The following is a 14,821-nucleotide window of genomic DNA, read 5'->3' on the forward strand; positions in this document are numbered from 1 at the left end:
AGTTTCAACGCTATGCATCCTATTAACACGGGCATTTGTGAAAGGATTCTCCCTGCATGTGCAAAAGTGGCCCTTTCTGCACAAATGTTCATAAAACATTTTCAATTCCGCCCTTCTTTTGTCTGTGCTCTCCCCTCGCAGATGATTCCCGGCCACCATTTTGTGATTTTTCTCTTTTTTCAGTTCTGCGTTGAGTCAATGCATCAATGCTCCACAGCCTTGTGTTGCATTCTATATTCCTCATGTACTTGACGCTTCAAAAATTGGCACCCCAAAAAATAAAAGGAAAACCAGAGAAATGCTGCAAATAAATAGGAGAAATTCAATGAGCTCAGAAAATGGTGGAAAACAAAAAAAATGGTGGAAAACAAAAACAGAGAGCAAGAAAATCATTTAAAAAAGAGATTCATTTAAAACGTTTTGAGGATGGAAATAAAACGTTTTGGGGGTAAAAACAATGCGGAACTCCATGGAGGAAACGTTTTATTTCCTGCCTCAAAATGATTTAAATGAATTGTGCAGAAACCCCTTTGCCTTCTCGGAAACACTTCTGTTTCAGAGAAGTGGAGGGAAGCCAGGATGGGCTCTTTCCTTTGGGAAAGCACAGAGTGGATGCCACGAAACACCCTGGTGGGCGTGACATACTACACTACAGATCACTGGGTTTAGTTAAACTATTGTTAGTGTGATCATTCAAAAGTCAGTCATTGCACTACGGCTAGCTACAGTGCATGAAACCAAGCCCTGCATCCATGGTCTGAAGGGGGTTTATAAGTCACAGTTAAACTACAGTCTCACAAGACATACTAACATAGACATCCTAGTTTGGTCCCTGGCAAAACACTAGCCACAGTACTGTGTTCCACAGATAGATGATAGTAGGGTTGTATATCCTCCGTCACAGAACAAAGCATGCCGGACCTTCTTTGTTGTAGAATGCTCCACCTAAGTCCTAGTGCCTACCCAGCATTTGTTTGAAAGTTGTTCAATGAACTATAAATGCCCTCACATCAAAGTACCATGTTCAATAATGCACAAAATAATGGTTTTGACAAAGGCAGAGAATAAAAATGAAGGATAATTCTCATATTCATCCGGGACCAGAGGTGGGATCCAGCAGGTTCTCACAGGTTCCCGAGAGTAGGTTACTAATTATTTGTGTGTGCCGAGAGGGGGTTACTAATTGGTGATTTTGCCACATGATTTTTGCCTTAGTTACGCCCCTCCTCTCAGCAGTAGCGCGCAGAACTTGAAGCAGTCTAGCAGGAGGTGCACCGGCGGGCGTGGCAGCCTGCGCCTGCCTGCATTCGTTTCCCGCCTGGCGCAGTGGCTGCGTCCTTGCCACAGCCCCGCCCAGGAATGCCCTGCCCCCGGAATGCCCGGCCATGCCCCCGTCATGCCCCGCCCAGCCCCATTGGTGCTACGCCACAGTTTTAATTCCACCACCATGGGAACCGGTTACTAAAATTTTTGGATCCCACCATTGTTCAGGACTATATTCTAATGTGGAAGCAGACAATTTTCTTGACCACTGCACCTCAACTGACAGACCATACTATCATCTTTCTGAGCAACAGAGTACCAGCCAGGTCTGTGGGGCGTGATAGGGAAGGAGTAAGACAACAAAACTCGCACCGGTCACAACCAAGAAAGGTTGAATGCAAGTCAAATCCTGGCTTCAGAAACTTAAAATACTTAATATTAAACTATGGTTTTACATGGTCTGTCCAAAAACATTCTAAATCAAGTCTGGGTTCCAAAAGATGACAAGAAAAGAAACCCTTCTAGGCAACAAACAATATCAAAAGTTGGATGCTAATGTTGATTTATCCATGCTTTGGAGGATGAAGGCAGGGTTTGAAAATCCATTTTAGAAAGCCTGCATAGAAAAGGTCTGTTGGCAGTCATACAATCTCAGGTGCAGGCGGAAGGAGAGAGATTCAAGTGCAGAATGGGTGTGGTTTGATTTGCAGTCATTTTTAAGGTAAACATAAGCTTTGGTATCCTCCACTGAAGAGGGCTGGTTTGAGGGCACTGAATTTTGTGGGGAGAGTTATACGGGTAGCCATTTTCTCTTCATTTTGAATCTTGCTTTTATTTCCAAGGTTGAATTTTGTTTTTCTTTGTTTTCGTTTTTCAATTTTAGTTGGTTCTGTCTCATGTTCCGGATTCGAATACACTGCGAAAACAAGATGGCGGCCTCTTTGGCGTCGCTCGTCCTCAAAGGAGGACGTTCTCCCTGCTGTCTCTAATTCACTGTCGGCACCTGGTTCCTTTGTAAACTGTATTCCTTTGCCTTCAGTCTCAGATTGGCAATGCTGTTGGCCATATTCATGCCCTGGGCAGGGCTGGCATTGGTGCAGGAAGGTGAATAGGAGGCCATGGCACTGCTGAGAGAGAGAGAAAGAAGAAGGGAAGGAAATAAAAGTGAAACGAAACCGTTTGGCAGTATGGGCATGTAATTTATTGGCTCACACAATGCTTCAGGTGCTGCTGAACTTGGCTTACTTCTGAGTAGGGTTACTAATTCTGGGCTGGGAAATACCTAGAGCAGTGATTCTCAACCAGGATTCCATGGTACCCTGGGGTACCATGAGCACGTCCCAGGGGTACCATGACAATGCTACCGCCTGCCCCCCCCCACCAGAATCAAATGGATTTTGAAGGGGGGGGTTGGAAGCTTCATGGGCTCCCTTTAAACAACACTGAAAAACAGCATTGTTTTATTTGCCTAAATTCGGTGTGGATTGGAGGGGTAGATTTAAACGGAGCTCTCCCTTTCAATCCCCCCAATCCATGTCGAATTTAGGCAAACAAACATCGTGGCTGTCAATGCTGCTTTCCCTCCCCTCCCCCTGCTTGCCACTCCCCCCACCTACAGGCCAAAAATGGAAAAAAACCTAAAAAATGCCAAAAAAATCAAATGAACCTCAGGGGTACCCTGAGATATGAAGAGCGAGGTCAAGGGTACCACGATGTCGAAAAGGTTGGGAAACACTGACCTAGAGATTAAATACCTAGAGATTTTGGGAGTGGAGCCTATGGATGCTGTGGTTTAGGGAGGGGAGGGACTTAAAACGAGGTATAAAGAATTACAGCAGTCTCCAGGCAAAAGACATCAGTTTCCCTGGAGAAGAAGGTGGACTCAATAGCCATACTGAGGTTTCTCCTCTCCAAACGCCACCCTTCCCAGGTGCCCAGGGCCGGAGCGAGGGGGAAGTGTGCCCAGAGAACAAGTGCACTCTGCACCCCTGCCATGCCCCTGCCTGCCCTGGAACACCCCCTCCAAGCCCTGACCACACCCCCACACTGGCCCACGCCCGGTGCATCACACACCCTCTGTCCCACTTGGCGCTACGCCACTGCAGGTGCCACTCCCAAAATCTCCAGGAATTTCCCAACCCAGAACTGGCAACCCTCCGGATGAAGGCTTCCAACTCTGCTGAAATTTTACAGTGATGGGATGCAGGCTAAACTCTTCTACTAACACTGCGGTTCAAGATTGAAGCACAGGACAGGGGGTAACTTTTTTGAAGTACTGATGCCAGTCGACTTGGAATAATTGCTGGCAAAGTTTACAAATCCCCTCCGCACGGAGCCGCCTCTTCCCCGTCCCTCTCCAGGGGTCAGAGGACAGCGAGGGAGGGTCTATGGAGGCCAGCAGGGCGACGGAGGCGACGAGGTGAGTGGGAGAGGGACGGGGGGGAAAACGCATTCCCGGCGGTGCCGTTTGTACCGCGCCGCGGGGAATGCGCTGTTGTTCCAAAAACCTCCCTCCAGGAGGGAGGTTTTGGGAGGTGGCCTGACACCACCCTGGGGGAGGGGGAGGGGAGCCAGGTCGGCGTTGCTGCGTTTTCGCAGCGCCGCCTGTGCGAACGGCTCCCTGGGGACAGCGTTTTTGCCGTCCCCAGGGCGCCGTTTATGGCCCGTGCGGAAAGGGCCTAGGAATACATTTTCCCCTGGGATAGCTGACCAAGGGAGATTTCTGTCAACCAAAGGCATGGGCTGCCCAGCTTGCGCTGAGCTTATCTCATTCTAATCTAGCCCTATTGCTGCAGGCTGAGGATTTGGGATCCCAGAGACCCAAAGAGCATGCTAGCTAAAATCAAAGCTTGTCTTCTTTCTCTCTGAGCTTTTAAAAAATGCCAGGCTGAACTATATTATTTCTAGGATTTCCAGATGTCACTCCTAGGGGGTGGACAGTCAGGAAAAAGATTCCTGGAACAATTTCTTTTTGCCAGCAAGTCACAGCTGATTTTATGGGGACCCCATAGGGTTTTCAACAGTGGCGGGATCCAAAAATTTTAGTAACAGGTTCCCATGGTGGTGGGATTCAAACTGTGGCGTAGTGCCAATGGGGCTGGGCGGGGCACAACGGGGGCATGGCCGGGCATTCCGGGGCGGGGCATTCATGGGCAGGGCTCTGGCAAGAACGTGGGAAACGAATGCACACGGGCACAGGCTGCCACGCACGCCGGTGCACCTCCTGCTAGACTGCTTCAAGTTCTGCGTGCTACTGCTGAGAGGAGGGGCGTAACTAAGGCAAAAAATCACGTGGCAAAATCACCAATTAGTAACCCCCTCTCGGCACACACAAATAATTAGTCACCTACTCTCAGGAACCTTTGAGAACCTGCTGGATTCCACCTCTGGTTTTCAAGGCAAGAGACATTCAGAAGTGATTTGCCACTGCCTGCCTCTGTGTCACAACTCTGGTATTCCTTGAAGGTCTCCCAATCAAATACTTACCAGGTTCAATATTTGTCATGTTCAAAGCCTGACGAGCAGAGGCGTGGCTCCAAGGGGACAAGGGGGCGATGCACCAGGCGTGCACCCTTCCAGGGGCATGGCCGGGGCATTCCAGGGCGGGGCAGGGGCGTTCCGGAGTGGGACGGGGACAGACGTTGGCGGGTGACGCTCCAGTGCACCAGCGCTTTTCCCCCTTGCTTTGTCCCTGGTGACGTGGATAGCTCAGGCTAGTCCGGCCTTGCCAAATCTCAGAAGCTAAGCAGAGTCAGCCCTGGGTAGTCTTTGGATGAGAAACCACAAGGAATACCAGGGTCATCGTGCATAGGAAGGAACTCGGAAACCACTGGCCAGGTTCAAGTTTCCATGACCAATAGGGGATTCGAACCTGAGTTTCCCAGATCCTAACTGGACATCTTAGTTATTCTACCATGCTAACTCTCCAAATTCATCATATCTGATTGCAATTTTGTGTGTGTGCGTGTGCACACTGCTTTTGAACTCCTGTCCCAGTTGAGATATGCAGGGGTGGGGGGAATATTTCCCATTCACGATCTCAATTCCTCCCTATCGTTTTCGGTTAGCAGAAACAATAACAAGAACCTCCTGGCAGCTGCCTGTGTATTTCGCAAGTGATCCGCACTCAGCGTGCCAATCACTGGGCATCCGTTTCTGAAAAAAGAGCCATCATCTCAACAGCTAATTTGAGAGTTGTTTGTCCATATCACATCACTGACGGCACATTAAAGGCACAAACAGGGACGTTGCTATTCAAAGGCAGCCGAGGACAATGCATTCTGTTCTGAATGCAAATCTATTGAGCAAACGATAGATTGGATCCAGACTAAATTTTCTACTAATGGAAGGGGTGGGGTAATTCCCACCAATTCCCCTTCCTGCTACAGACCCCCTATTTGTCTCCGATGCTGCTCCTTAGAAGCCTCTGTCCTCCAAACAGGGTTGCCAACCTCCAGGTGAGGCCTGGAGTTCTCCTGGAATCATAACTGATCCCCAGAAAGCAGAGACTGGCTCCCCTGGCGAAAATGGCTGCTTGGGGGTGTAGACTGGGCAGCGTATAGACTGCTGAGATCCCTCAACTCTCTCAGAACCAGCGTGGTGTAGTGGTTAAGAGCAGGTGCATTCTAATCTGGAGAATCAGGTTTGATTCCCTGCTCTGCCACTTGAGCTGCGGGGGCTTATCTGGTGAGCCAGATTAGCCTGTGAATTCCAACACATGCCGACTGGGTGACCATGGCCTAGTCACAGTTCTTCAGAGCTCTCTCAGCCCCACCCACCTCACATGGTGTTTGTTGTGGGGGGAGGAAGGGAAAGGAGATTGTAAACCCCGTTGAGTCTCCTTACAGGAGAGAAAGGGAGCTATATAAATCCAAACTCTTCTTCTTCTTTTCTAAACCCTGTACCTTACCAGCTCCCACCCCCCTCCAAATCTTCAGGAATTTTCCAAACTGGAGTTGGTGGACTTACAGCCCTAACAGCAGAATCTGAGTGTCAGTGTGTTTTTAATGCAATTTTTAAAAATGTTCTCAGCATACACTTTCCCGCCACCACCACCATATCGACACAAAACAAAATTACGAAATACAGAGAAGAAAAATAAACACACACAAAAGAATTAAAACTGAGCTCATACAATAACTAGACTCAACCTACTATAACCAACTAAACTGCACAGAACAATACAACAATGTGTGTAACGTATAGATATGTAAAAACCAAGAATCGCGTCACACACTAAGGCGGAAACTAAATAAATGCAAAACCAATAAATCTCTGAAGTTACTACTATAATTCATAAAGTGTTGTATAACATACAAAAAAATAGGTTTTGCATTTATTTAGTTTCCGCCTTAGTGTGTGATGCGATTCTTGGTTTTTACACAACTAAACTACACATCATAACACCAAATAATGACTTCCCACTATCTCGTTGCTGAATTCTAATCCATTCTAGGTTCATGCCTCTAATTAAATTGGAACAGTTTATCAGTTACACACATTATCATTTCTAATATTCCATTTCAATCTGCTGTTTTCTTTTAAATCTCAAATCCTGCAGTGATTTCTCTTCTACCATATTTTTTTCTTTAGACAGCCCGGAAAAGGTTTCCACTGAGTAAGGTCAGTGTGTTGATGAGCATGTTTAGTTATGCTGGGGGAAAAAATGTCTCGGAACAGTAGAAAATTTAGCCTGGATCCAGTCCGCTGTTTGTTCAGCAGGAATTGCTTTTTAACAGTTCACGTATACGTTTTAGGCTCATGCCAGGAGTTTTGCTTTGGTCCACTAATAGCAAGCAGAGTTGTTGTGAAGTATACGTTGCTAAGCCTGTCTGCTGACAACCAGGTTTAGGAGTTTTTCACTGTTGAAATTGTTCAGATCTGGATGGCCCAAGCTAGCTTGATCTCCTCTTGTCAGATCTCAGAAGCTAAGCAGGTCGCTGGTAAGTCCTTGGATGGGAAACCACCAAGGAATACTAGCATCGTTAGGCAGAGGAAGGAAGTGGGAAACCATTTTGGAAGATCTCTTGTTTTGAAGACCTCCCGGGGTCACCACAAGTCAGCTGTGATTTGACAGCTAAAAAAGGAGGGGCAGGGCCCAAACTTGTCCCCAACTGTATGTAGAGCTTGACCTGGCCACCAGGTCACGTCATCCCAGACATGTGAGGGCAAGCTGTGGCCACTCAGAGGTGAGGAAAAGGCACCCTGCACATGGTCTGGGGAAGGCTTATCATAATTGTCACTATATCATATGCTCCAGTGTTGGAACTTGAGTGAAAAAGAAGAAAACTTGTACCAACAGGCTACAATGAAGACTTCAAAAAAAAATTAGTTCTCCCACTGGAGTAGCAATTTACTTTTAAGTAACCAAAATAAATTTATAATTTTACAAACAGTGACCAAATGTTTTGGAAAAATTATTTTCATTCTCCCATTGGAGCAATATATTTAAACATAAGTGGGAGAACTATTTTTTTGAAGTCTTCATTGTAGCCTGTTGGTACAAGTTTTCTTCTTTTTCACTCCAGTGTTGGAACTTGGCATTAAAAAGCAGGTTTCAATTCAACCCGGGAAGCCTCCATTCGAAATAATGACAACAAAAATTTTCCAGAAGAAGAGTGTGGATGTATGCCCCTTTTTCTCCTCTAAGGAGGCTCCAAGAGGCTCACAAACTCCTTTCCCTTCCTCTCCTCCCAACAGACACCTTGTGGGGTAGGTGGGGCTGAGAGGGGTCTGAGAGAACTGTGATTAGCTCAAGGTCACCGAGCATGTGGAGGAGAGGCAGATCAAACCCATCTCTCCAGATTAGAGTTCACCACTCTTATCCACCATGCTACTTTGGGTAACTCAACTGCTGTGGTCCTCAGATCTCTTAAAGGTCAGAGAGAAAAGGGCACAGTTGGCTGAAGAATACCGTGTTGGAGTCGGGGACTAGGACGCCTGGTGGCCTTGCAGCCCGAAGCAAAAACTGTGGCTATCAAGGCCATTTAGCATCACTCTCCAGAATTTCTACAGGCCTTGCTCTGTTTTTCTCATTTCACTCAGAGAGCAAGTGGAAGATGTTACCCGCTCCTCCAAAGAACGGCTGAATCAGCGGGCATCTAAGCTCTTGAGAGTGGTGGACCCACGATAGGCAGACGTTCCACCCTGCTTAACATTTTTCACTCTTCCATGCCCATAACAAGACTCCAGCTGGTTCAAAACTGCGTGCAAAGCTGGGAATGAGGAACAGGGGAACCTTAACTCTCTAGCATCTGAGTTGGTTTTGCATGGCTGTGCAACCATTCCGATTCCGCCCCAACCAGATCTTTCCAGAAAGTTACCTTTGTAGAGTCTTCTCCTAGTAGCCATTAGGGAAGCCCTCACGCAAACAACATCTTAGGAGGGTTGAGGAGCTATTTTAGAAAGTATGAAAGGAGGGAGAAATAATAAGCCACATGAGTACATCAGGTACTTCAGGGATGACCACCATGAAGTTAGTGGTGGCCCAGTCGAGTGACATTGTAACGTTTGGGGTGCTGTGTGGTTTCCGGGCTGTATGGCCGTGTTCTAGCAGCATTCTCTCCTGACGTTTCGCCTGCATCTGTGGCTGGCATCTTCAGAGGATCTCCTCTGAAGATGCCAGCCACAGATGCAGGCGAAACGTCAGGAGAGAATGCTGCTAGAACATGGCCATACAGCTCGGAAACCTCATAGCACCCCAGTGATTCCAGCCGTGAAAGCCTTCAACAATATATTGTAATGTTTGGTGATGATGTCACCCATCCTTTTGCAAGCTAGCTGCCTGATGCCGCAGCATTGTGGTGACATTTCATTTTCTGCTTCCAGCAGCCCTAGTCTCTGCAGAAGCCGTGTTTTGGTGAGGATTGGTTCTATTCCTTCTCATACTAGCTTGCCACGTCTACCCCTGCTTTACAATGAGCAGGGGGTAAGAACTCTTTGCAAGTGAAGGCAGTCAAGAAATGATGACAATATAGGTGTCCAGCAGGTTTTCAGTGCAAATGTCACTGAACATGGTGCTGTTGTTTGGTTGTGTTCCCCAGCACTGAGGTCGAGTTGGGGGGCCTCTCCTAGTGGTCCTTTCCCCTGCCAAGGAGCGGGTGAAGGAAATACATGAAAGCTTTTCTCTGTGGCTGGCCCAGACTATGGAACAGCCTCCCTGTGGAAATTTGCCAGATGCCGACCCTTTATGGATTTTGACATTTGGCAAAGACTTTCCTCTTCACCCAGGCCTTTGACCCCCTTGACGACCCCTCTGGAAGCTGCTGGTCTGGGATGGGGGAGGGTATGTGGGTGGGTAATATTTTGGAAGTTTGTTTTATGGTATTTTTGTTTCGTATCATGTTTTTATTGTTTCTGATTTTGTAAGCTGCTCTGAGACCTCAGTATTCGATGGGGTATATGTTCCAGAATGAATGAATGAATGAATGAATGAATGAATGAATGAATGAATGAATGAATGAATGAATGAATGAATGAATGGATGGATGGATGGATGGATGAATGGATGGATGAATGGATGAATGGATGGATGGATGGATGGATGGATGGATGGATGGATGGATGGATGGATGGATGGATGGATGGATGGATGGATGGATGGATGGATGGATGGATGGATGGATGGATGGATGGATGGATGGATGGATGGATGGATGGATGGATGAATTGGGGTATGGATTTTCCTGTGTGGACAAGATGACTAGGTGAACTTCATAGCTATAGTGCAATATCCAATATGCAGCTGAAGACAGTTGAGTTATCCTTCCTAATGGGGTCCCCAACCCTTTTCTGCCTCTGGGCACCTATGGAATTCTGACACAGTGTGGTAGGAACATCCACAAAAGGACTGGCACAAAACCACTGGCACAAGAGGTGTAGCGAAACAGAAAATGATTGCCTCCCGTTAGCTCCAGTCATGTTGCGAAACTCCTTGTGCTGTGGTGGCAGCTGCTGCCAAACCAATGTTCTTAAAAAATCTGCACAGTTAATAAATTCTCCAATAGTGTTAATCAATATCCTTGCTTGGCAAATGCCTCACCTTGCCTACTCACTTTTGATAAACACTTCACGGGTGTCAGGAAACGTGTTGGTGGGCACTGTGTCAAAGACCTCTGCTCTATACTGCACAACGTTGTTCTACAAGCACAAGTCATGGGGGCTCAATCTAATCTCCCCCCACCCACCATTGCCAGGGCCTTTATTGAAGTTCTCAACCACTCTTTTCTACATGAGCAAAAACTCATGAGGCAAAGGGCTCTGGTCCTTCCAACACTCTGTTCGGAGAACAGCAACAGAAACCCGGTCAAAATGTTCTGCTGCAGCTATTATGCAGTTTCTACATGCATCCTAAGTAACATTCTAATGGGTATGAGAAGGTGAGGTCTAGGGAAAATAGAAGGAGGAGGAGTTTGGATGTATACCCCATCTTTCTCTCCTATAAGGAGACTTAAGATGGCTTACAAGTTCCTTTCCCCTTCCTCTCCCCACAACAGACACCTTGTGAGATAGAGGGACTGGGAGAGTTCTGAGAGAACTGTGACTAGCCCAAGGTCACTCAGACCCTTTCAATAATGCATTTTCAAACCACTTTCACAACTGTTTGCAAGTGGATTTTGCCATTCTGCACAGCTTCAAAGAGCACTGAAAGCAGTTTGAAAGTGCATTATTCTGCATGTGCGGAATGAGCCTCAGTAGGAATGTAGGAGTGTGGAAACACATCTGGTTCACCAGATAAGCCTCTGCCACTCAGGTGGAGGAGTGGGGAATCCAACCCAGTTCTCCAGATTAGACTCCACCTGCTCTTAACCACTACACCACACTGGCTCATTGAGGAGAAAGGCTTTATTTTAAGTTGGATTTAGAACAGTTTTTCACAGTGTGATCAGACCATTCCATATTTCCCACAGCACTAATTTTATTACATGAGATTTTGATATTTACAGACATGGATTTTGACCAGAGATAATTTCTACAGCCTCCTTTGCTCTTCACACTGAGGAGAAGTTGGCTGGAGCCCTTTGCCTGTTCATGGATTGAGAAATTAATGGCCCTTTAGTTCATGTGCAGTTCAAAACACAGCCCCTATGAAATATTAGTTGCCAACTAGGAAGGTATAAATCCACAAATAGGCACAGTTGGAGACAGGGTTCTAGGCTGGATTGGTCTGGCCATCAGAGCAGTTGGTGTGGTGGTTAAGGGCAGTGAAATCTAATCTGGAGAACTGGGTTGGATTCCCCTCTCATGCACAACAGCAGCCTCTAATCTGGTGGTTTCCCCACTCCTACACATGAAGCCTGCTGGGTGACCTTTGTCTAGCAACAGTCTCTTAGAACTCTCTCAGCCCCACCTACCTCAAAAGGTGTCTGTTGTGGGAAGGAGAAGGGAATGTGATTGTAAGCTACTTTGAGACACCTTAAAGGTAGAGAAAAGCAGGTATGAAAACCCAACTTCTTCCGTTCTGTTGGTCATAAGGCAGAGGTATATCTATCAAGTGTATCCAGATGCCTTTTGGCCCAACTGTAAAATCAGGATTCTCCTGAGCTACATCAAAAGATTTTTGTTATAAATGAATTATTTACAAAGACCACTGCATACCAAAAGTATTACAGAAATGAAATAAGGTTACACCTAGACTACTTCTTTTGAACAGCCTCAAACAAGAAAACATTCCAATCATGGACTGAGTCCAGGTAACCACTGGCCAAGACATATTTTCTTACCGTTCTTCTTTGGTTTTCCCACTCTTGCAGCAGTAAAAGGTGGTCACGTCTTAAGACAAATACCTATTTTCCCCCCCACATGGTTCACATTAGGTTTGTTTGTTTAAACTTTGCGGTACATGGTTTTGTCTGAAGAGTTTTCAGTGTTATACAACCCTCCATTAATTTTTTTTAAGGGGAAAGAAGGGGAAATCCCTGCATTTCAAAGGATGATCTATCAGGGTAGCAGATGACCGTGCCTGCCAATGATGTGGGAAGAGAGAAAAAACGCTATTGAGCCTGGGAACCGTTTTTCATTTTGGCAGGCTTCACCCCATTGCTGTGGAAGCTTGGGATTTGCTTATAATTTGGCTGTAATTAGAGGTCAGTGTCAGATACAAAAGCAGTACTGATGTTGGGAGCTGAAATGTGGGGCTAGTTTTGCAGAACATTACATGTAGGAAAGGAAAGAGGCCCTTTTCCAGGGATCTGCAAAACTGAGGGATCTGCAAAACTGCAAAACTATCCCTCATTGGCTAAGATTGCCCATAGGATTATAGTTTGAACTGAGCCTTAGACTTATCCTTCACTGGCTAGGCTTGCCTACACAATCATGGTTTCAACTGAGCCTTAGACTTATCCTTCACTGGCTAGGCTCGCCTATACAATCATGGTTTCAACTGAGCCTTAGACTTATCCCTCATTGACTACAATTGCTTCATATGGTCATGGTTTCAACTGAGCCTTAGACTTATCCCTCATTGGCTAGGCTTGCCCATATGATCATGGTTTCAACTGAGCCTTAGACTTATCCCTCACTGACTACAATTGCTTCATATGATCATGGTTTCAACTGAGCCTTAGACTTATCCCTCATTGGCTAGGCTTGCCTACACAATCATGGTTTCAACTGAGCCTTAGACTTATCCCTCATTGACTACAATTGCTTCATATGATCATGGTTTCAACTGAGCCTTAGACTTATCCTTCACTGGCTAGGCTTGCCTACACAATCATGGTTTCAACTGAGCCTTAGACTTATCCCTCATTGACTACAATTGCTTCATATGATCATGGTTTCAACTGAGCCTTAGACTTATCCTTCACTGGCTAGGCTTGCCTACACAATCATGGTTTCAACTGAGCCTTAGACTTATCCCTCACTGACTACAATTGCTTCATATGATCATGGTTTCAACTGAGCCTTAGACTTATCCTTCACTGGCTAGGCTCGCCTATACAATCATGGTTTCAACTGAGCCTTAGACTTATCCCTCATTGACTACAATTGCTTCATATGATCATGGTTTCAACTGAGCCTTAGACTTATCCCTCATTGGCTAGGCTTGCCCATACAATCATGGTTTCAACTGAGCCTTAGACTTATCCCTCATTGACTACAATTGCTCATATGATCATGGTTTCAACTGAGACTTATCCCTCATTGGCTAGGCTTGCCCATATGATCATGGTTTCAACTGAGCCTTAGACTTATCCCTCATTGACTACAATTGCTCATATGATCATGGTTTCAACTGGGCCTTAGACTTATCCCTCATTGACTACAATTGCTCATATGATCATGGTTTCAACTGAGCCTTAGACTTATCCCTCATTTGATAGGCTTGCCCATATGATCATGGTTTCAACTGAGCCTTAGACTTATCCCTCACTGACTAGTCTTGCCCATACAATCACAACTTGTGAGGTAGGTGAGCCAAAGAGAATTCTGAGAGAACCGTGACTAGCCCATGGTCACCCAGCAGACTTCACGTGGAGGAGTGGGGAATTAAACCCGGTTCTCCAGATTAGAGTCCACCACTCTTAACCACTACACCATGCTGGCTCTCGGTGTGGTAAATGTTAAGGACATAAAAATTGCAGAAGCACAGGGGATAATTTCTGGCAGGTAGGGTTGGAAGGAAGCATCAGATCAAACATCCTTGTTGGTGTGGAATGGTGTCAGGAGAAATATTGAAGGTCCAAGGTTACTACTAGCATGCCACAATGTCAGAGATGGATAATTCATGGCAGGCAGTCAGCAGGAGCCAGCCCTATACAGCAGGTCACAAGTTCAAGGGCACATGGAGTCTGAGGGAGAACAAGTTTCTTGGTAATTGTTATGAAAACCCTACATTCTACCTAAACTACTTCTACGCCTCACCAGGTGAGAACAATTGATCTTGTCAGGACTACAATTCCCAGCGATCACCAGCTCCCGCCTTTTTGCGTTAGAGCGGGAAACCATGCTGGGGAGCTACGGCAAAACGAAACCATGTAGCTCCATCAGAACCAATGAGAGACCAGGAACTGGGGGGAGGGGAAAAACTGATTGGTTGCTGTCTGCTTTTGTAAGTAGAATAAATACTGGAACTGAGGACAAGAATCCTCAGTTTCAGCACAGTGTAGCTAGGGCGACCCAAAATCAATAAAGTTCTTCTTTTTACGTTGACGTTGTCTGAGTGGTGTTCAGCCTTACAGATCTACGGTACAACAGATCCTGATGCAGCAAATTCTGGGGCTGATCTTGTCATGCCTGTGAGATGGATGGCGCTTTGAAGCTCTCAGAGGGGGATCTCCAAAATTCTGGGAACAATCTACCTTCCCAGGGCAAAGGGTCATTAAAATGCTCAAATCGCCAGCAATGTGGGGATGAGTTTCTGTGGAGAGATAATCATTTCCCCAAACTACAGGAAAGGCATGATGGGTGGCTGTTGGGAAAACATGACCCGACCATTCAAACATGTCGGATCTGTGCTCCGTGGTGATTGGAGGCAGGAGTGTATGCTCCCATAAGGAGGGAGACTCCCCCAGTCTGGATTGGACTTGGGGCTTCCAGCCAATAAGGCAGAAAGGAT

The 14,821-nt window shown here is 46.3% G+C and overlaps 1 protein-coding gene across 4 annotated transcripts in view; it reads right to left on the reverse strand.

Moving 5' to 3' along the window:
* Nucleotides 1-1,443: 1,443 nt before the first annotated feature.
* Nucleotides 1,444-14,821, reverse strand: part of PRRX1 (paired related homeobox 1) — an 88,719-nt gene continuing 75,341 nt past the window's right edge. The window contains exons 4-5 of one of the 4 annotated variants that reach the window (XM_048495808.1): nt 8,586-8,657; nt 2,256-2,390 (exon numbers count right to left, since the gene is read on the reverse strand). In XM_048495808.1, the coding sequence (XP_048351765.1) occupies nt 8,603-8,657 (55 nt within the window). In that variant the 3' untranslated portion in view covers nt 2,256-2,390; nt 8,586-8,602. Of the gene's footprint in view, nt 2,391-8,585; nt 8,658-14,821 lie in introns of all 4 variants that reach the window. The other 3 variants (XM_048495809.1, XM_048495807.1, XM_048495806.1) reach the window with 3 other exon arrangements.

Source organism: Sphaerodactylus townsendi, linkage group LG05, assembly GCF_021028975.2.
Source record: "Sphaerodactylus townsendi isolate TG3544 linkage group LG05, MPM_Stown_v2.3, whole genome shotgun sequence".
Classification (NCBI taxonomy): Eukaryota; Metazoa; Chordata; class Lepidosauria; order Squamata; family Sphaerodactylidae; genus Sphaerodactylus; species Sphaerodactylus townsendi.